Here is a 24,612-nt window from a genome sequence, read left to right on the forward strand (position 1 = left end):
ACATTTATTTCTATTTGTGTTCTTCTGCATGGCTCTAAAGTACCTTGAAAACCAGATTGACTACCAAATAATACCATATAATAATATACTTTTAAAACTGTTAACCCATCAGACTTCCAAAAATTTCGATTCCAGCTTGTCTTCTAATCTGTACTGTCTTCGTGCATACTTTCCGGTATCCTCATATTTTTTTCTTCTTCTCATTTTCAGTATGCCACAGTCAACAACAATTAGAAATAATACCGGGTTCTGACCAGTATCTTGAAGAAGGATCATTATTTTCATTTACATGTGAAAGCATAGGCACCAATAAATATGAATATCCTATCTGGATTGATCCACAGGGAAACCAAGTATATGACAGAGGTTCAGGTAAATACAACTAGCTTTATCAATGTACACATAATAGTTGATCATGTGAAACTGTAAAACCTGAATCAACACAGATAACACAAACAGGATGCATAATTCATGAAGGCAATTGTATAAATATCACTCCAAAATGAAGCCATATTGGTCTTGAAATTTGGTGTTGTCAGAATACTGAAATTTAAGCCCTTCTCTGATGTTTGCCTTCCCAGCCGGATGGTTGAATTGCTAGAGAAAAATAAACAAATTAGTGCAAAAAAACACATGTGGTCTTAAGCTTCAGATTCAATTATTGCCTCATCATTTCATAATTCTTAAAAATTCTTAAAAATTCTGAAAGAAATTTTCTGGACATTAGAATTTGGTCAAATTTATCCATCTTTATTCACCTGTGCTAAAGTCTGAGACAGTTAGACATGCCTTAATTTTGATTCTTGCATCTACAAATAATAACTTATTTTCAAGGATACCTACAACTGCATGATTTGTGGCTCTGCTTATCACAACAACCGTTCAATCTAACAATGATGTTCGTTACAGGCGGTAGTCAGGAGCGGTATACTGAGCAGGACGGTAAATTCGCCATCGTATTATTTTTTGATAATATCCAAGAAAACCATGCAGGATCGTATTCTTGTAGAGCTGGTAGTCTCTCAAAAACAGTTAGTGTACAAATTTATAGTAAGTTTGCATCTCATTGTATTTTATAGTGATCGTTTTTTTTTTTAGTTTTCAGTGAATTTTTCGTTAAAAAAGAAAAAAAAAGAAAAATGGAACAAACATTAAAAAAAACTTTGATTAAATGTTTTAATTATTCACTGCCTTTCACTGTTCTTGTTTTTAGTTTAGTTCAGTTACTATGTTAATATTACAAGAGCAAAAATAATTTGCTTTGTTTAGTGAAATCTACTGGTATATATATCTGATTTCAGTTGCTGGTTTTTGACCAAGGGGATCGAATTAATCAATAAATGCACATGGCAGTATGGTGGTACTATATCACCACTAGAGGGCACTGTTTCAAAAAGTGATAATTCCACATTTATCCCATTTTTTGTCTCCCCATGTAGAAGGTATAGAGTTTGAAGATGCAGAAGAAGAGCAGTTCCTTACCGTGGGTGAGGAAGGGTTTATAACCTGTGTTGTCACAGGAAACCCAATGCCTACTGTACAGTGGAAATTTAATGATGAAGAACTGCCAAATGATGGTAAGTTAGTCTCTCTGAATTTTTAGAAAGTCATTTTCCCCAGACTTTTCTATAAAGATGCCAAACACACATTGTAAAAGTGAAAAAATCACTTACAGTACAGTTCTCGCGGAAGCTTTGGCTTCACTTCAGCTTCACCTTCGCTTCAGCATCGCGTCATTATGGCATTGTTATGGCTTCAGCATCGCTTCAATGTCACGACATTAAAAAGTTAGGCGGTTATCGCTTCGCTTCATTGTGGCCTCATTATGGCGACAATGTGGCATCAGCATCGCTTCATCAAACAAAGAAGTACAGAACTCGTTTCCGCTTTTCAATCGCTCGCTTTTGCGACCACTTGTTGAATTTCCGCTTTATTTTCGACTGTGCAAAAATTCGGACTACTAACAATTTTCTGGTTTTCATAGATCACGGTTACTAGTTTAATAACCGTGCATAGATGTTAAACAACCGTCAAAAGTTCAAATACTTTTTGTTTTAACTATCTATAATTATATGCACGCAATCTGACCCTTTGACCTAGATTTGGCTGAGATTAACTATTTTATTTTAAACAATATTCTGACGTGACGCACTGCTACAAAATGTATTTCAACAGAAGTACGACATGATTGTCCGGGTTTCTTCTCCTGACTGTGTTGAGTTTACGATTTGTATAATTATTTTTATTTCCCCCAAGGAGAACACAAGCTGAATGACCATGAAGCTAAATAGAAGTCCCACGCATGGACTGAGTGAAAAAAAATATTTCTAAGGTTAAAATAAAACCTAATATCTCCTTGTGTATTTGTCAATTTTGCATATATTTGTTGTGACAGTATGTTCGTAAATATCTGGAAAAATCTCGTCTTTCGTTAATAATTTCATTTGTTTGAAATGTCTACCGACTGTGTCCCAATAATCTGTTTGGAATATCGATCCCCGTTGGTTTCTCCAAACGGTCCCGACGTCCATTATTCAACACAATCAGCATTTATTTATCGTAATTCATGGGGATCTTGTCCCGTAATTTGCGGGCTGTAAAACCAAATAATTAAACATGTACTATTTATTATATATATTTTTTTACCTCGTGAAACTACAACACAGCGTAAAGTTGTCGCGGTGAAACAGTCGCCTTGAAATCGATGGAACTTCAATTATCCATTTCTCGCCTTGAAATAAAATTAAAAAAATTCGAAGGGCATCGGGGATATATTATTAACCAGTCTTACCAATCGCTAGCTTTATTAGTCCCCGTTCGGACGCAGTCCGAAAACGGGGACTTATGTTTTGCCCTGTGTGCGTCCGTGCGTCCGTGATCACCTGTATCTCGAACATGCATGGACCGATTAAGTTCAAACTTCACTCATACATCACACCTTATATGGGACATATGCACATGCATTTTTTTCATGATCCGATTAACGATAGCCGAATAGCGGCCATTTTAAGGCCGAAAATGCATCAAAATCGCACATTTTCACCATTCCGGACCCGGATCTCAGTTATGCATGGACGGATTTTGTTCAAATTTGGTACATACATTAAACATAATAGGACCTTGATGCACGTCATTTTTTTTTTTGGATCGGGTTCGAAATGGCCGACTGGCGGCCATTTTGTTTTAAAGAATTCAGTTCTGGATCCGTATCTGAGACATGCTTGGATTGATCGAGTTCAAACTTCACACACACAAGGTACATCATGTCACAAATATGTATGTGCATTTGTTTCATGATCTCATTAACGATAGCCAAATGGCGGCCGCTTTAAGGCCGAAAATGCATTGAAATCGCACATTTTCACCATTCCGGACCCGGATCTCAGTTATGCATGGACGGATTTCATTCAAATTTGGTACATACATTAAACATAATAGGACCTTGATGCACGTCATTTTTTTTTCCGGATCAAGTTCGAAATAGCCGACTGGTGGCCATTTTGTTTTAAAGAATTCAGTTCTGGATCCGTATCCGAGACATGTCTGGATTGATCAAGTTCAAACTTCACACACACAAGGTACATCATGTCACAAATATGTATGTGCATTTGTTTCATGATCTCATTAACGATAGCCGAATAGCGGCCATTTTAAGGCCGAAAATGCATCAAAATCGCACATTTTCACCATTCCGGACCTGGATCTCAGTTATGCATGGACGGATTTTGTTCAAATTTGGTACATACATTAAACATAATAGGACCTTGATGCACGTCATTTTTTTTTTGGATCAAGTTCGAAATGGCCGACTGGCGGCCATTTTGTTTTAAAGAATTCAGTTCTGGATCCGTATCCAAGACATGTCTGGATTGATCAAGTTCAAACTTCACACACACATGGTACATCATGTCACAAATAGATATGTGCATTTGTTTCATGATCTGCTTAACAATAGCGGAATGATGGCCATTTTAAGGCCGAAAATGAATCAAAATCACATATTTTCACAATTCCAGAACTGGATCTCAGTCATGCATGGATGGATTTTGTTCAGATTTAGCACAATGTGTTGTACATATGCAGGTGCATTTCGGTCATGATCTGCTTTGAATGTATATGTCACTCAAATATGAACGGAACGGGGACGTGTCATTGACAATGACTTGTTTTATTCAAATCCATAAAATTCACGAGTTTATCGACATTTGTTGGCAACTTCCGCACTAAAAATGGTTGAAAATGTGGGTGTGGTTCTCTCGCAAAGTCCCGTTGATAATACAGACAAATATGGTTCTGTGACCCAGGTCGTGCTCCGATCAGGTAACTTTCAGCAAATCAATGATGTTGTAACAAAGCATATTTGACGCTAATTGAAGGGTCGTCGTACTGTCCAATCTCCGGCGTCGATTCACTGTGCTGTGACAGGCTTTACAATCATTCACTGAAAAACATCGGTATATTTTGACAAACGACTGGGATTTGACCTCAGTTCAAAAAAAGAAAAAAGGAAAACTGGGCTGAGATACAAATCAGTTGGGAAATAAGGTAAACCAGATTGGGGTCGATGATATTCAGTATCGAAGGACTTTCGTGTGTACAACGAGTTTCAAATTGTTCATCGACTGGTCACCAAATATTTACGGCTACAACTAAATGAACACTTTTTTTCTGAAGCCCAATAAATTATTTCTGCACTTCAAGTGCTATTCGATTTTTTACCAGGCCTGTGGCTCGTTTTTATTAGAAAATATTTTTTTTGTGAGAATACTTTTAAAGTACGTATAGATCGAGCTCAGGTCACTGATCGTGACTTAATTTGGATGTAAAATTTTACCAGACCGACGCCACCACAACCATCCAATCATAGTTGGAAATGTACGCACTTGTTTTGGAACTTTGTATCAAGATGGCAGGCGACAACGTCGGGCGGCGTTCATGTGTTTTGCATGTATTAGTAGTCCGGGCATGGGATCGGACTCGGCTAAAACTAAACAAAACACAGAAAAGTACCACCAAAATGAGGAATCTGAATCTGTTCTCTTCCCAGCAAATAAAATGAACGAAAATAAGGTAATTTTATAACAAGAACAGTTTCATTTCGTATAGCAAATTGTGTTGTTTCCGAACGACGATTGCATCGTGTGATTTAAATTTGTCACGTCTTTCCTTGCAGTCAATATGACTCTCGTCACCTTGCAGATTGCAATGTACTTCACATAGTTTTTGGTACCCAATACTCGCAACATTAAATAATTAAACAAGATATCTTTTTAAAATGTCATTTTACTCTTGGTCATATTATTTTATACCCCTTACTGCTTTGAATTTCAAATCGATTACATATCGAACTTCTGTACATTTGTTTTTCTCTACTGCCTTTCCATGTGAAAATAATGAGGTCATACTCATGTCACAATACTTTGAAGCTGATGCCATGTTGATGCCATGAGACTGTGAAGCTGAGGCCACGATGATGTCACAAAATAAGTGAGGCGAACACAGCTTCAATTTTCAATGACGCGAAGCTGATGCCACAATGATGCGATGCTGAGGCGACAATGAAGCCATGCGTATGCGACAATGATGCCACAAAAGCCAAAGCTTCCGCGAGAACTGTACTGTACACACGTGGTTGACTGCCCTCGTGAGTTTGCACAAAATATGGCTAATGTATGTTAATGAAGGCTGGTACATGTTATTAATTCATCTACTTTCCCCAAATTGCTGAATTTAGGACAATTTGCACTCCACATTTTGACAAGTCAGGCAGTTTTCACCAATGTTGATTCACTGATGAAATCTGATTTTACTTTCTCCCAACAATTTTCCACATACTTCATACTTTCCCGATTTTTTTTGTTAGCAGTAGCAGTATTACTGTATTTGCTCTATTAGTAGTACATGTACTTGAACAAAATAAGTTTTATATTAATGATCCAGTGAATGTAGTTTTTAGTTTGTGTTCACTTCTATTGAAAATGTACTTCCAATAGAGTAAATATGGTATATGTAGTAATAATAATATAACTAATCATTTTCTTGGTTTTCTTCTCTATGGACTAAGTTATATTTTATTAATCTAGCACCTCAACTCCCAAACTGCCTATACAGTATGATGTATTTTCTTTATTTCGATTCTATGTTTGTTTATGTGATGTCTTATGGAGTTATATAGATTTATTCTGCTCTTCTTTGAATATACCAAGCTATTTAAATTTCTCACAATATTCACCATTACTGCCTCTCTGTTTCTTGAAATTAACTAATATTTCTCAACCTTTTCACCACCAGACTTTCTCACCACAATTTTTTTGCACTTTTTTTTTTTTTGTATTTTCTTCAATATTTCTGGAAATAAACCCTAACTTTGGAGCCAACTGACAAAACAAATTTTGCTATTTTTGTCCCAATCTATAAACGGACTATTTTGTGAATTGTGATGAAAAGAGGGAACTGGTGGTGAAAAGGTTAACAGCAGGTACTGAAACTGTTATCCTCATAAACCAATTTATTGGTACCTGCTTGGCCGCTAATAATTATGAGAATAATCAAAATCAACAAAGCTGCCAAAAATTCTGTAATTCTATTTTATTTAGATTGTAAATATGTAAATATCAAAATGTGACCTAAATATTGGCTGTTATGAGAAGTGTTATTGTATGTTCATTCATGTCAACTTTCATTTATTTCCTGTCACTGTTCAAAAACACAAAAGTACCTCTTAGGTTAATAAAGTTAATATTTTATTGATAGCTATCAGTGTATAGAATTGGCCAGGCAATTTGAATTTGTTTTGTTCTAAACTGGCAATGTTTAATGTTAAAGATTTGTTTCCCGAAAAAATTTCACAATTTGAAGATTTAGGTTAAGCCTGTATGCATATCACGAAAGTCACTGTGATTCCCTTATCTTGTTGAGTGAAACTATTTTTCTTGACTGATGAAATTGATGAAAATTTGTCTTACGAAATTAATAATAAGTTATCAACTTTATTAACCTCTCAGATTCCTGAGACAACACCTGTTTCTATCGTCTTCCACTCACTTAAACTAACATTTCACATCCTCTCATTTCAATTTCACTCTCTGCCTCAACTCGAAGGTCGCTTCACACCGATGAACGAGGAGCCGCAAACTACAGATGATCCTTCAAGTATGTTAGCATGTCAACATTTTCACTTTTTCATTGCCATACCAGTACATCATAAATAAATGCTAAACAGAGTTGATGGTTTCTTGTAAATTTTAATATTGCTTTATTGAAAACCTGCAGTTTGCAGCTGTTTTTTCTGATGTGGTAGGTCTTGTAGGTCATGAACTCAGTGGATGGTGGTGAAACTGTTTGATTTAAGCATGCTATACGTGTTATTGTATTGTTAATAATAGACTATGTGATCTTCCTTTTATTTTACTCACATGGTTACTAGTAACTAAAACTCGGGCATCTTGACCTTGCTGTTATGCGTGATATGAAACAAGTAGTTGAAATAATTGTGCTGACTAACTTCTTTATTGCTAGATTGAGCTTTCATTGCTATATAGCGCTGTTTGTTACGACTCATTCTAGTTTTGCTTTGAATTCATAGCAGTGGCCATATTGATAGATGCTGAATGGTGCAAGTCAGTTTCTATGGAGACTGAAATAAATGAATTGGTGTATGTTATATAAGACTTACTCATAAAGAATAAACAATTACAAGAAAATAAGATGTAATGATATCGGTTAGCCTCTCTCCCAAACACAAAATTTGTATCTTGACACAACATTCTGGTCATCTTTATAAATATTTGTATTAAACTTTCAATTGCAAATAAATGAAGATTCTTTGTAATCCCATCATTTGAAAATACAGTGGCCCCTCGCTAAGTCGCGCCTCGGTAAGTCGCGATTCGGCTAAGTCGCGGGTACTTGGATGGCTCCCAAAATTTCTATTGTGTTTTGACAGCAGTTTTGAAGTACAAAGACTAATGTTTCGTGGCATAGTATTTTTAACTAACCGTTAAAGAGACAACTTAACACCTACTGTCCGTCAATTGCTGAGACGCAATGGGTGACGGCAGCCTTACTCAAGGTGTCAACAGGGGTGTCGAGTAGTGACCGTACGTACTTCTTGGCCGGTCCCATTTTGGTATACCTTTACAAAAACTCGCTACAATGAGTTGAATTCATAGAATTCTGATCTCTATTTCTCAATTGAGCAGCATGTCAAAGCGAAAGCTACATGTATACAGCCTGTTCGTACGCCATAAACTCACGGCGATCGACCGTGTCAAACCAAGTTAAGGGTTGCACGTGGTTGAGCCCACTATTCGTGGGTGGGTAAAAAATGAAAAGTAAATTTGTTTTCAAAGTTGACCAAGAGGCGGGACTGAACAGAAAAACAAGCGAAAGTGTCCGACAATGATGACACCGATAAAGCTGTTTACGTTTCTTTAAGAACGGTCTGCCGGAACTCCACTATCTGGTCCCATCACCCAATGCAAAGCATACAACTCAGAAGACACGCTATCGACACACGCAGTCTCAATCCAAGACGAAGCTCGATCTGGGAACATTGACGCTGTCGGAACTTTTCCCGAAAAACTGAGAGAAATTATCTATGAAGGTGGTTATTTTGACGAACATGTTTATAATTGCGATGAAACTGGTTTATTTTGGAAGCTGTTACCGTCGAAGTCGCAAGCAACAGCAAGCGGCCCACATAATATCAGACCCAAACAAAATAATCAACGCAATGTTTACAGCAAACATAATCATGATTTTATTCGAATACTGCCTGACACATGTGATGATACATCAATTAACTAAACCGAGGGTTTATATGTGCTTTTTATATGTTTTTAAATGCACGACCTCCCTCTTTCACGACGTCCCTCGGTAAGTCGCGGCCCTCGATAAGTCGCGGTTTTTGCTTGGATCCCAACACCCGCGACTTAGCGAGGGGCCACTGTATTCCATTTTCATTTCATCACCCAAAAGTTATATTGTAAAATTTATGATATTTATAAAAAATAAAGAGAGTATTGGTATTGAAAGGATAATTTTCACCTTAATGTATATATGTATATACAATGTGTACTAAATGTTTTAACATTTGGATGCCAAACTATTGTCTCCTTCTACAAAAGGAATCTGCAGTTATTTGGCTTTAAATATGTGTTGATTGATGATGTTATAATAGAATACTCTTAATTTCACTATCTGGAAAGTCAAGGACTAGACTGTCCTGAAATGTTATGCACTGTTAAAACTTGTGTTACTCTATCATATACTGGTATGTCCTGTATGAATAGTAAAACTGACTATATATTCAAAATTTAGTCTGTAAATTATTCTTAAATAAATACACAATCCTTCATAAGGGGCTGTGGATAATTAAAATAACACTCACCCCCACCTCTAAATGAAATTTGCACACAATAGAACATACCGAACAAACATTAAAAAACATCCATACATGTATGTATATAAAATCGCATTCAGATCTCCCCAACCCTCTAAATGAAGACATTACATTAGCTGTGCGCCTGTTTATTCATTCATGTCTCCTGAGTGGAACTGTCGCCATCCGCCGTCATCTTTGCGTGTAATGTTTTATTGTGTTCATTACCTAATAGAATGTAGTGACAATGGATTAATGCATTAAAACCTTAATGGCTGCTAAATGAATTTACTTTAAGCATTTTGAGGGTAATACATACTTTTTAGCATGTCAATTAGAAATAAAAAAAAAAATGATTGAACACGGTTGATACATGCTATTCTCTTGCTCATATAAATTGTTGTGTACTCTAGGTGCTTGGAATTTATTTTTGCATTTTTCAAGGTCGCATGAAATCAACAAAATATTGAAAATCCTTTTCTGTATATTTTTACTATTAGATATCAGTCAAAATGCAAATAGTATATAAAATGAATTCCAGGCAAACAGATTGAAACCCTTTTTGTTTTTGTTTTTATGGATTTAATGTTTTATTCCCTTTCTGTCGCAGCGAGATACGTTCCTAAGGCTGGGACTGGTCTTGGGATCACTGATGTTGCCTTGACTGACGAAGGCACTTACACATGTCGTGCACGAATGCCAACGTTGGGATATACCAGGAAAGTGGAAATATTTGTGGACGTCTTGGGTAAGGGTTAGAGAATAAGAATATTGAGTGTTTCTGCAATGTCATGATTTTACTTTACCTCATTAGTTTTTTTTCCAGATAAAAATACAAAAAACAGTGTCCAATTGATTTATTTTTATTTTCCAGTTCCTCCAGTCATCACACAGGGACCTCAAAACACGACTGGGGATGAGGGAAAATCTGCACGATTTACATGTCACGCTGATGGTGACCCCCTTCCTGTTGTCGTCTGGTATTTCCATGATACGCCTGTAGAAAATCCCATCAAGTATCAAATAGGTGAGCCAAACTGACATAGATGGCGCTATACTTTTCAGAAAATATAGTGATTCATGTGTAGATTACTCTAACCTTGCTGCAAAAATAAGTTTTTTTACTAACTTACTATTAATTTTTTATTATATATCTGTCACCGCAACGCCATAAGTTACAATCTTGCCATAATTTTGTGATATTGCACTGGATATTTTCATACATGTGAATTCTAAATATGGAACGATTACCAGACCCCACTAAAAGAAGTTCGCAAAATCTGTTCTAAAGTTTTTGGATTTCAGCATTCCCATGATCCTTGAGAGGAAAAGATGTATAATAAATAAGGTTGAGGAAACTGCAAAGTGTGCACCTCCATTGCGCGTCTGTTGATACTCCTACTGTACTGTCTTTGTGAATACTTTGTGGTATCTTTGTAATAACCTCTTAGTATCTTTATTTGAAAAATTTCTGTAAATTATTTGGGGGTCTAATTTAAAAAATGTGTATATGACAGGAGTCAGATGCTAAAACCTGTCACTTTCTGATTTCTGTTTTTTTTTAAAAAAGGGCAGCATTATTAATCGACGTTGTCTTTGTTGCTTGCCTAGGTGAAAATGGACGGACGTTGTCGATACAGAACTTGGAAGAATCTGATGGTGGTAAATATGATTGCCGGGCTGAAAACAGAGTGGCGTTTGTTACAGATAGTGCTCATCTTACTGTCAATGTTATTCCTGTGCTTGGACCATCGCAAAACGAGACGAGAGATGAAGATGATTTTGTTTCGTTTACGTGTATGGTAATACGTGGTACTCCATTCCCAACGCTTCGATGGAAAAGAGGGATAAAATACTACGAACTAGGGGAACAGGTAAGGGCAGCGTTTATATTTTCATTCAGCGTTTATACAAGCGTTTATACCAATTGTTTTAACTTTGCTGTGTCAACTCCTATAATTATCTTGGAATAATCAAATGGTAAATTTACAGAAGCTAGAGGTAACCTAGCAGATAAAGCAATCAAAGCCATGTATGCACTAAAGCAGTCTTTACCAAAAGAAACAGACTGTAAAACATGCATTCATCAGTTTAATATATGTATCAAACCAATTTTACTGTATGGATCTGAAATTTAGGGAATGGAAAATATGAGTAACTTTAACTGGAACAAAACTAAAACAGAAAAAGTGCATCTAAAATTCATTAAACAACTACTTGGGCTTAATACTAGTAAATACATGGCGGGTGAAATTGGAGCATTTCCATTGATAACTGAAGTGAAAATCAATATGATTAAGTTTTGGTCCCGTGTCACAGACAAGTCACAACATAATTATACAAAGATGGCGTTAAGCGATCAGACTTTGTCAAAAGCACAATGGGAAACATGAGTCAAAAATATCTTGAAAGATGCAGACCTCTCTAAAACATCACAGCTATCACATCAAAATATTAAGGAAATTAGCAGCACTATTAAACAACAATACATAGCATACTTGAGAGAGAATATGACAAATGAAGAAACAAAACTGAGAACATACATTAAATTTAAAATGAATTACAATCTGGAAAATTACATTAATGTTTTGGATAATTATCAAAGAATATCAATGGCTAGATTCAGGACAAGTAGTCACAATCTAGCCATTGAAAAAGACATACCAATCCAAAAACCCCATTAGAAAATAGAATTTGTAAACAATGCCCATTACAGGAAGTTGAAGACGAATTACACTTTCTTTTAGTTTGCTCACGATATCAAACAGATAGAAATGATTTTATTTCCAGTATTTTATTCCCCAAAGAAATCATTACCATTACTATTATTTTTTCTATTTTTTACGTTATCATACTTATTTATTATTTTAATCACTTATATATTTATTGCTGTAAACCAATAGAACATTTGTACTTCTAAGGATGCAATAAAGTTATTATTATTATTGCTATAATTACTAATTATTTGAGGGCACTCTGAACTGATTTGAACTCTGGCAGATTTTGGCTCTCGTTAGACTGTGTAAACACATTGAAGATAAGCTCCTGTTAATAGGTCGGAGGAGCAGTAGTTCAGCTTCAATGTCCTGTTAACATAGTAATGATGACTGTTGTATTTAAATTAGCTCATTAAAACAATATTAAACTTGTTGGGTATCAAGGCAATTGTCTTTGATCCTCTTTCAAGGCCAAATTTGATTAATTTGTCTTGAGATATACTCATAGAAACATTCTGAAATATCTTTATCTTTCAAAGTATTTAAAGGCAGATTCATTGAGCATCAAGACAATTAATTATATTTGATGCTTCTGTTAAGTTTAAGCCCTGAATCAAATAATAATAATATAAGGTTATTATGAGGATGCCGAAAAGTATTGCACAAAGACTGTACAGTGGGAGTATCGACCGACAGCGTACTTTCCGAGTACATACTTTGAGGTATCCTCGTATTAACCTTTAGTTATTATTATGCACCCTTTCCTTTCGAGGGTACATCATGGGATGCCGAAATCCAAAACTTTTAGAACAGATTTAGTGAACTTCTTTGTGTCAGGTCTGTGTTTGTTTTTTATTAGAAAACGCTTACGTGCGTAATCATTCCATATTTGGAATTTGCATTTTCTTATATGGTAGGATGAAAATACCCAGTGCAATGCAAAGTTACGGACGGCACACTGTAACGTTACATGACAGATGTATAATGATAATTAATAATGTTGTTTTTTGCAGCCGGATGACAACCGAATCAACGTGAATTTTAATAGTCAGGATCAAGAGTTGGTCTTGACCATAAATAATTTGAATAGATTTGATATTGGTGTGTATACCTGTGAGGCAGAGAATGTTGCTGGAACAGATGAAAGAGATTCACTTCTAGATGTATATTGTAAGTAACGATAAGAGCAGAACTATACTCCGTAGAATTTACATATAGTTTATAGATAGTATTTAGGCCAGACTTTTATTATCCCTTGTTTCACGAACCCGCCGAATGAACAGGAGCCAAAAATGAAATAAAAATAAAATTTTATTTCAGCGTAATTTCTCACTTGTAAGTGCAAAAAATTGCTAAAAAAAATATTTTTATCTTCATTTTTTTTCTGCCAGCCGCATAACAACCCCAAGTTGCATTTTCGTGGGAGTATCATGATCAAAATACACACACTTGCACAGATGAGAAACAAGGTTATACATGGAATAAAATTTTATTTCATTTCTTCTCTCCGATCAATAATCTCACTTACAATTCTTTGAGAATCACACAAATCTAATGGGGAAAAAAGAATTAATTTTATTTTTTTTATGCCCTCCTCAAAAAAATTGCCTTATAACAACTCGAGAAACAAGAAATAAAAAGTCTGGCCTTAATAAGCTTGAAATGCAGCTGTATTTAAAAAATTTTGTGTACAATTACAGATGAACCAGTGATTGAAGAAACAAAAACTCTTAGTGTCCAGAAATCGTGGCGTCGCAATCCTACCAACATAACATGTGTTATTATGTCGAATCCAACGGCAGAGTACAAATGGGATAGGAATCCTTGGCCGTTGAACAGAACTGACCATAGAGTTTATAGCTCTCAGTTTGAAACATCACTTTTTGTAAGTATTCACAATCAGTTTCACATCCTGGTACTTGGCATACTTATGTTTGTTTGTTAGTAATTATGACCTTGGTAATGTGGGAATAATTATCAAAATACACCAAAAGCAGAGTTTTTGGGTGTAATGACAATTTCATTCAATGTATTCTTAAAGTTCAAATCTTAGAGTGGTCAAAATTTGTATTGTACAACTTAGAGTTGGTCTTTAATTAATGAAAATTGTACCATATCTTTTGTTAGATTATACCTGATCGATTCAACGACTTTGGAGACTATAGATGCTCTGCAGAGAACAGACTGGGATATGTCCGCTATGTGGTGACACTGGAAGAAACTTGTAAGTAACATCTACCATTAAAGTCCTAATATAAACCGTATATGTAATAGTAACCGCACCCCCAATTCCGGCTTCGGGGTTAAAGAGTTCTCAACATAAATTGAAAACATGAAAAGTACCTATTACTAACCGCACCCCAATTCAACAAGACCGTGACTGACTTCATTGTTTCAACCAGCTGTTCCAAAACGGCATTGTTCCTAATCCTATTCATTTGTTTCGACAACATGCCTAAAAATATTCACACCTATTTATTGTTCAGCGGTGATAAGATGTCAGACAGGCAATGAAACTGCTTTTGTTCTGGCGGCAACCTCTGTCAATACTCTTTCTGAATACGTCTGTGTTTCGTAAGTTTTAGACAATGAGCTTTTATCACCGTAAAAGTGTTAAACTGAGCATTGAAGAATAATTTATCTTTCGAAAACAAATAATTTCTTGATTTAAAAATAAAATCATGCCGTTTTCCCATGGAAATCAAAGGCAAAAGATCGCACTACATTATCGGTAAATCTCTTCCGTGTTGCGTTCACCATGAGGTCGCTGAACTGTCATTAACATATTTAAATGAGCGATGTAATTTAGACACGTGGGCACAATCCAGCATTTTGATTGGTTAATTAGCGACTTGACCTATCCGGTCAATAATACGTCACGTGAGCATTCAAAAGCATGGCGGATATCGTATCGGCTGTTTACATGTGACTGAAATCATTCGCTTACGAGGAAACTAAGTTGAATTTTACTTGCATTTTATAACAATTCAACGAATTTATTTTTCGTGCGTTATTGTAATCACTACTAAATAATAATCACCAATATCAACACTTCGAAAACAAGTAAGTTGCATGGCCCGATCGAGCTACATGTGATCATTTGCTACTAAGCAGTGCATTCGTGTTTTTATTTGAAACTTCTGTTAGAATATACTTTTCGTTACCAAGAAAATTAAAAAAATAAATGCATATTACATTAAAAATACTGAGTATTTTTTGTATCATGTGGAATTTTTTTTTGATTGACTGTAATTTTTCAACATTTCGTAACGCCTATTTTAGAACCAAAATAAGGCCTTTCACTCTTCCCCGACGCCTATTCAAGAGATTGTACGGTGTATTGTTTGTTTTGTGCATGTGTTGTGGACAAAAAATGACCACGCCCATTTAGTGATTGCAATATGTACGTAATAGAAACCGCACCCCGAACTTGAGCTTTTGATCCCTATTTTTAAATTGATACATTGTAATATAAATCGCGGTTTATAATAGGACTTTAACGGTACATCAACAATCAATGACACTCCTATTATGATTATATTATTGTATTATGGTTGTTGAGTTTAGTCAGTTTCACCTTCCTCATTTAGTATTATACATCTTTACACATGTCAAGTTGGTTGGCACTTGCTTGCTAACTTGATTTCAGTTCTGATAGAAAGGTGGCTTCCACCTTAGTGTGTGACACATCTAGTTCACCAGTATTTTATGAGATAATATTCTGCATTCTCCAAAGCGTTGCAGTTATTAAACTCACAACACATTGTGTCTTTTAGTTGTGCCTGACGTTCCCAAAAAAGTGGAGAGTCAAGAGATATTCCCAGACAGTATAATACTGCGTGTGATGGATCCAGAGAATACAGGAGGATGGCCCATAGATGGATATAAAGTTGGTGTGCGCCAAGGAGAATTTGGAAAAATTGAAAACCAATTTTTTGTGAAAGGTGAGTACCTAGTATTCCGAAAGCTACTTCCTACTGTATTTGGCGAAACATACAAGTAACATAAACTTGGGAAAAATTCATATCACAAAGTCTTGTTGTTTTAAGATTTGTGTTGTTACATTTCTGAAGTCAGAGCTTCATCTGGTATCAAATCTTGTAATGAAAGAAAAATGAAAAGACAATGTTAATGAAATGCTAACAAGACTGGACATGTAGGGATAAACACTAGTAGTGAAATATGTAAAGGAAAAAAAGAAATCTAATACATCAGAAGACTACACCATTAGACAATGGTTGTTTGAATATAATGAGAGGACTCGGCAGAGTGGGGAATATAGAAGTTGGTGTGATATAAAAAAAGATGTGGGATTGTGTAGACAGCCAACAATTGATGAAATTATACTTGGTGACATCTCTCTACCAGTGTTATACAACCATCTGCTTTTCCAGAAAAAAGGTATATTTATACCACGGAGATGAAGGAGATCAAATCACATACCCAGTTTTCCTGAATCACGTAAACTTGAAGTCCATTGCAGAAAACAGACCAGTATCCATCATATTATTACTTTGTAACTTTTAGTAGTTGTAATATAAGTTCCAGGCAGCTGCATATATCTATGTAATTCTTTTTATGGAGTTACCGTTATCGAAAAAACTTTTATTGAATTAAAAAAATACCAGCAAATAATGACATGGGGGGGGGGTAGGAGTTTGTACTGGTATGTCATTATGTATCAGTATCCAAAGCTTGACGATTCACATTGATTTCATATGTGAATTTTTTTTAAAGTTAGTGCCTTTTAAATTACCAAAATGATTTTTTTTTTTTTTTTCAGGTGAAACCATTGATGTGAAGGGACTGAAAGTAAACACTGCATACCAAGTCATGGTGTCTTGTCATAATCCTGTCGGTTACAGTCTTTTCTCTGAAGCCATAATATTTGAAACACTGGATTACCGTATGTCACTATATTTGTTTCTGCAATTCAGAAAGCAGCATAAATTTTAAATGACTGTTTTGTGGAGATCAGTACTTGTGTAACAAGAAGTAATGGTGGATGAGTGAAATTAAATTGAAGCATTTAATTTGAATAGCAATGAGATGTAACTTACATTAGTGTAGTCGCATGAGATGAAAGATACAGTTATGAAAATATAAACATACAACACTCATTACCATGCTATAACACCTTGCCATTCTAAACAGATGTTTACTACCGGTATGTCACATTGTGAAAACAGTTATGAAAATATAAACATACAACACTCATTACCATGCTATAACACCTTGCCATTCTAAACAGATGTTTACTACCGGTATGTCACATTGTGAAAACAGTTATGAAAATATAAACATACAACACTCATTACCATGCTATAACACCTTGCCATTCTAAACAGATGTTTACTACCGGTATGTCACATTGTGAAAACAGTTATGAAAATATAAACATACAACACTCATTACCATGCTATAACACCTTGCCATTCTAAACAGATGTTTACTACCGGTATGTCACACTGTGAAAACAGTTATGAAAATATAAATACACAACACTCATTACCACGCTATAACACCTTGCCATTCTAAACAGATGTTTACTACCGGTATGTCACATTGTGAAAACAGTTATGAAAATATAAACACACAACACTCATTACCACGCTATAACACCTTGCCATTCTAAACAGATGTTTACTACCGGTACGTCACACTGTGAAAACAGTTATGAAAATATAAATTCTCAACACTCATTACCACGCTATAACACCTTGCCATTCTAAACAGATGTTTACTACCGGTATGTCACATTGTGAAAACAGTTACGAAAATATAAACACACAACACTCATTACCACGCTATAACACCTTGCCATTCTAAACAGATGTTTACTACCGGTATGTCACACTGTGAAAACAGTTATGAAAATATAAATACACAACACTCATTACCACGCTATAACACCTTGCCATTCTAAACAGATGTTTACTACCGGTATGTCACATTGTGAAAACAGTTATGAAAATATAAATACACAACACTCATTACCACGCTATAACACCTTGTCATTCTAAACAGATGTTTACTACCTGTATGTCACATTGTGAAAACAGTTATGAAAATATAAATACACAACACTCATTACCACGCTATAACACCTTGCCATTCTAAACAGATGTTTACTACCAGTATGTCACATTGTGAAAACAGTTATGAAAATATAAACACACAACACTCATTACCACGCTATAACACCTTGCCATTCTAAACAGATGTTTACTACCGGTATGTCACATTGCATGTATGTAAATGTGTCGAAATGGGCGTAGTGCGAGTGGTTAGTGCTAGTAGCACTAATCCGAAAAAGTACTAGATCTAGTGCTAAAATGGCACTAGATCTAGTGCTAAAATGTGCACAGTGCGAGTGGCATTGTTATCGCATTGTCAACGACGTCGAATAATAGGAGGGGCATCAACAACCACTTTCATATTCAAACTACAAACAGTATAAAACATCGGCAATATACGCGAGATATCCATAATAATACTTTCTTTATATGCCGTCGTAAATTAGCCATCCGAAAATCTCCCTGGGGATTTCACGGCTGGTGGGCACTTATTTTGGGCTCAGAATTTCAAAAAATAATCATCAAATATTTTTTGGGGACTTCCATTTTCATCATTGAAGTATCTAACTACGCAGACTTTCAACACCGTCAGTTGGGCCACCTAAGACGAAAGAAACTATTGCAGAGTTAACAATAATAATTAATAATTCTTGTTGAATTAAAAAGTAGACCGCCTGCAATTTCATTACAATATCGCCCAGTGTCATTTTTCAAATACATTTGTTTTTATTTTATTGGTAACGAAAGTATATTCTCAACGAAGTTTCAAATAAAAACGAACACAACTGCATTGCGTAGTACTCAGTAGTAGTAGCAAATGATTATGGTTGCGCAATCCGGTCATGCTGCGTCTCACAATTGTTGAATATTATTCAGTAGTGATTATAATAATGCACAAAAAATAAATTCGTTGAATTGTTATGAAATTCAAATAAAATTCACTTAGTTTCATCGTAAGCAAATGATTCCGATCGCATATAAACGTTCGATGCTGTATGGGTATCCGCCATGTTTCTTTTGCATGAGTTGAGCTAATAGGTCAAATCGCTAATTAACCAATCAAAATGCTGAAGGATGCCCATGTGTTCAAATCACCATAGCTCATTTAAATAGGTTGAACGCAACGCGGAAGAGATTTGCCGATGTTGTAGTACGATATTTTGGCTTGGATTTTGATGGGAAAATGGCATGATTTTTTTTTTCAAGTCAAAAAATAGTTGTTTTCAAAAGATGAACTGAGCATCAGAAGAATAATTTAATATTGTTTACAGTGATAGCAGCTCTTTGTCCAAACGAAGCTTACCCATTCACGCTTGTGACAATAAACACGCTCTTGAATAAAAATTTAAATCACCGTCCGTGTTGAGGGACAGTGCTTAAATAGACTATTTTAGGCGTCCGGAAAGATTGAAATGTCTAAAAAATTACGCCAAAATATTTAAAAACTGCCGAAAAATCGCCGCTATACAAAACTACGGTCATCACGTATGCGCACTGGGTTTGTTTAGCTGTGAAGGGTTAAAATACGCATTTCACAACCGGAAATTCCACAGACTAACTTGTAACTTCACAGATTTCGCATGTTTTAATTATTAGCAACTGTAACAAGAACAAAATTTCGAGAGTCTAGAACAAATAATAGGACTCCTAAAAAATACTATTGCTGAGAAAGTGTCTAGACATATATTATATGGTCATGTTAAAAAATCGGCGAGGTTATATCATATTCCGCTAACTGGTTACTTGTGTAAAGATGAGCTTGACAGTGTCCTTGTCAGGATTAACTTGGGTTGAAACAAAGGGGAATAAGTCAGTTAAGAGGCTTAAATGGCCACTTGAGAGGGGTTGTCGCTGCTTCCGTTAGTACCTCCTTGCATAGACATTCTAAGGTCTATGCTCCTTGGTACAATGTAACAACAGGATTGTGTGAATCCACTTTTATCATTGGTTGATTATGTCCGCAAAGGTCAATGTCATGACAACCAGACAACGGTTCATTTTCTGTCTGGTTCCCAGCGGTACTGAGCGACATGCCCATTCACAGGTCGCCGTACACACAAAATCCACCGAGTTTTACAGGGACCCGGGACTTAGACTAGGAGTATACAATTTTTTTATTTAGTTCATATATGGCATCATAATTTCATTGAAGATCTATTTTCATTAAATGTGGCGCCGACTAGAAATAAAACGGCACGTCAGCGATTTAAAAAAAATCAACGCTGAATTCCCCCATTTACATACAAGTTACAAGTTTATATCCACCGAAGCTGAAAACACAAACTTCCACACAATACGATTTCATACAGTGTATCTATTCACAATTTGTAAAAATTGCGAAGTTTGACCTGTAGTTTCACTGTCCGTGGAGCTAGTTTCCCGGCCGATCGCGTTGTTTCAAAGGTCTCTTTTAGTAACCGTGATTACGACAAACGTGGACAATGACATTCATGTACATTCTCAATTTTCCCACTGCAGCACATTTCCAATGAATGAAAGATACAACAATTTACATAAATATTAATTCATTTTCGGACAATTACGGGATGTATTGACGTCGTTGACAATGCGATATCAATGCCACTCGCACTATGTACATATTAGCACTAGATCTAGTGCCATTTTAGCGCTAGATCTAGTGCCATTTCAGCACTAGATCTAGTACTATTTCGGATTAGTGCTACTAGCACTAACCACTCGCACTACGCCCATTTCGACACATTTACATACCTCCACATTGTGAAAACAGTTATGAAAATATAAACACACAACACTCATTACCACGCTATAACACCTTGCCATTCTAAACAGATGTTTACTACCGGTATGTCACATTGTGAAAACAGTTATGAAAATATAAACACACAACACTCATTACCACGCTATAACACCTTGCCATTCTAAACAGATGTTTACTACCGGTATGTCACACTGTGAAAACAGTTATGAAAATATAAACACACAACACTCATTACCACGCTATAACACCTTGCCATTCTAAACAGATGTTTACTACCGGTACATGTATGTCACATTGTGAAAACAGTTATGAAAATATAAACACACAACACTCATTACCACGCTATAACACCTTGCCATTCTAAACAGATGTTTACTACCGGTATGTCACACTGTGAAAACAGTTATGAAAATATAAACACACAACACTCATTACCACGCTATAACACCTTGCCATTCTAAACAGATGTTTACTACCGGTATGTCACATTGTGAAAACAGTTATGAAAATATAAACACACAACACTCATTACCACGCTATAACACCTTGCCATTCTAAACAGTTGTTTACTACCGGTATGTCCCATTATGAAAACAGTTATGAAAATATAAACACACAACACTCATTACCACGCTATAACACCTTGCCATTCTAAACAGATGTTTACTACCGGTATGTCACACTGTGAAAACAGTTATGAAAATATAAATACACAACACTCATTACCACGCTATAACACCTTGCCATTCTAAACAGTTGTTTACTACCGGTATGTCACATTATGAAAACAGTTATGAAAATATAAACACACAACACTCATTACCACGCTATAACACCTTGCCATTCTAAACAGATGTTTACTACCGGTATGTCACATTGTGAAAACAGTTATGAAAATATAAACACACAACACTCATTACCACGCTATAACACCTTGCCATTCTAAACAGTGGTTTACTACCGGTATGTCACATTGTGAAAACAGTTATGAAAATATAAATACACAACACTCATTACCACGCTATAAAACCTTGCCATTCTAAACAGTTGTTTACTACCGGTATGTCACATTATGAAAACAGTTATGAAAATATAAACACACAACACTCATTACCACGCTATATACACCTTGCCATTCTAAACAGATGTTTACTACCGGTATGTCACATTGTGAAAACAGTTATGAAAATATAAACACACAACACTCATTACCACGCTATAACACCTTGCCATTCTAAACAGTGGTTTACTACCGGTATGTCACATTGTGAAAACAGTTATGAAAATATAAATACACAACACTCATTACCACGCTATAACACCTTGCCATTCTAAACAGTTGTTTACTACCGGTATGTCACATTATGAAAACAGTTATGAAAATATAAACACACAACACTCATTACCACGCTATAACACCTTGCCATTCTAAACAGTTGTTTACTACCGGTATGTCACATTATGAAAACAGTTATGAAAATATAAACACACAACACTCATTACCACGCTATAACACCTTGCCATTCTAAACAGTTGTTTACTACCGGTATGTCACATTATGAAAACAGTTATGAAAATATAAACACACAACACTCATTACCACGCTATAACACCTTGCCATTCTAAACAGTTGTTTACTACCGGTATGTCACATTATGAAAACAGTTATGAAAATATAAACACACAACACTCATTACCACGCTATAACACCTTGCCATTCTAAACAGATGTTTACTACCGGTATGTCACATTGTGAAAACAGTTATGAAAATATAAACACACAACACTCATTACCACCAGTGTTCTCCCCAAAGCATTTTAGCGTAGCGGGGCCGCTACTCCATTATTTATGCCGCTACTCTGAGAGATTGCCCGCTACTCTGTGGCATTTCCTGTTACTCTTTGTTTTAGCTTGTTAATACACGTGCGAATCTGTTAGTCAGCGTCATCAGCGTCCGGTACTGTGAGCCAAATCAGGTGTGAATGGAAACATGTCAGTGATTACGCAAAGACAATGGACTAATACAGCTTCGTACTTCGACAATAAACACTTTCGCCCTATTTAATTGGGGTAATAGCGAGTATTTTCTCAGTAGCATATTTGGCTGGAAGAAGCAACGATGTCAAACAGCAGAAATATTACGTTGTGGTTCCGCGTAGAACGCCCTGCTGGGCCCCTGGTTGCGAGCGATAAACCCACCAGCAACGCGGTCACCGGTACCCCTGTCGGCAGTGGTACTAAACGTGTCCAAGATGATGTTACAACGAAAAGTGCAAAAAAATAAACTCTAGATTTGATGCACAATGGACAACAAAATATACGTGGCCGAGAGAAACATCCGATGGCAAAGGTAAAAAAAGTATTTATTTGTAGCGTTTTACTTGGAAGCGAGTTTTGACCTAGTTTAGTAAATTTTTGTATGGCTTCATTTTTTGCCGATCGTCGAAACATTTTTTTGGAAACGACCTTCTTTCTGGAAGTTCAAAAATTGTTGGCTACGATTTATCAAAGTAACTAATACTAGTATTGTGTTTTGAAATAGTTGGGTAAAGTTTATCGTGGCAATTTTTAAGTTTAGCGACTTTTCAAAATGGCGGCAATTTGTTTATTTTCGTGTTGATCGTGACGATATTTTTTAAAAAACAAGTATTGATTCGCTCCTATTTCTTATCTTTTAGGAATGCTGTGACACATATGTGGAAAATTCAACTTAAAAACATCCAGAAATAGTTCTTTGGTATGGAATTCTATGCCATGTATAACTATTACGAAATATGCTATCGATAAACACGCACACTCGGAGATGCACAAGAAGGCCATGTCATTTAATAGAAGTGGGAAGCAAAGAAAATCACGGCATTCTCAAAAGCTGCAGATCACTGGGCTTCCATGAAAGTCCGAAAAATCAACATTACATAGAAATCACACAGCAGCAGATTCATTTAATCTTCTACATAAATTTGTTAAAAAATAAAGACACATTTTCATCCATGCAAGCCTGTCATTATTGTTTTCTTTATCTTCAGACAAATGCTAATGATATGTAAATTATATGCAAATTAGCCGCCACTCTGATACATTTTTCTGGGGAGAACACTGATTACCACGCTATAACACCTTGCCATTCTAAACAGTTGTTTACTACCGGTATGTCCCATTATGAAAACAGTTATGAAAATATAAACACACAACACTCATTACCACGCTATAACACCTTGCCATTCTAAACAGATGTTTACTACCGGTATGTCACATTGTGAAAACAGTTATGAAAATATAAACACACAACACTCATTACCACGCTATAACACCTTGCCATTCTAAACAGATGTTTACTACCGGTATGTCACACTGTGAAAACAGTTATGAAAATATAAATACACAACACTCATTACCACGCTATAACACCTTGCCATTCTAAACAGTTGTTTACTACCGGTATGTCACATTATGAAAACAGTTATGAAAATATAAACACACAACACTCATTACCACGCTATAACACCTTGCCATTCTAAACAGATGTTTACTACCGGTATGTCACATTGTGAAAACAGTTATGAAAATATAAACACACAACACTCATTACCACGCTATAACACCTTGCCATTCTAAACAGTGGTTTACTACCGGTATGTCACATTGTGAAAACAGTTATGAAAATATAAATACACAACACTCATTACCACGCTATA

General features: G+C 35.7%; 1 protein-coding gene across 9 annotated transcripts in view; it reads left to right on the plus strand.

Annotated features, from left to right (window-relative positions):
• LOC102803116 (neural cell adhesion molecule 2-like) overlaps positions 1-24,612 on the plus strand; it is a 101,166-nt gene that overhangs the window by 59,222 nt on the left and 17,332 nt on the right. For 8 of the 9 annotated variants that reach the window (XM_085499086.1, XM_085499089.1, XM_085499091.1 and 5 more), the window contains exons 2-13: positions 211-372; positions 910-1,050; positions 1,440-1,577; positions 7,102-7,152; positions 9,993-10,130; positions 10,257-10,409; positions 10,994-11,256; positions 13,113-13,269; positions 13,800-13,984; positions 14,227-14,323; positions 15,876-16,043; positions 16,883-17,005. In XM_085499086.1, the coding sequence (XP_085355212.1) occupies positions 211-372; positions 910-1,050; positions 1,440-1,577; positions 7,102-7,152; positions 9,993-10,130; positions 10,257-10,409; positions 10,994-11,256; positions 13,113-13,269; positions 13,800-13,984; positions 14,227-14,323; positions 15,876-16,043; positions 16,883-17,005 (1,776 nt within the window). The remainder of the gene's footprint in view (positions 1-210; positions 373-909; positions 1,051-1,439; positions 1,578-7,101; positions 7,153-9,992; positions 10,131-10,256; positions 10,410-10,993; positions 11,257-13,112; positions 13,270-13,799; positions 13,985-14,226; positions 14,324-15,875; positions 16,044-16,882; positions 17,006-24,612) is intronic. The other variant, XM_085499088.1, reaches the window with a different exon arrangement.

This window comes from Saccoglossus kowalevskii, chromosome 5, assembly GCF_978046115.1.
Source record: "Saccoglossus kowalevskii chromosome 5, keSacKowa6.1, whole genome shotgun sequence".
NCBI lineage: Eukaryota > Metazoa > Hemichordata > Enteropneusta > Harrimaniidae > Saccoglossus > Saccoglossus kowalevskii.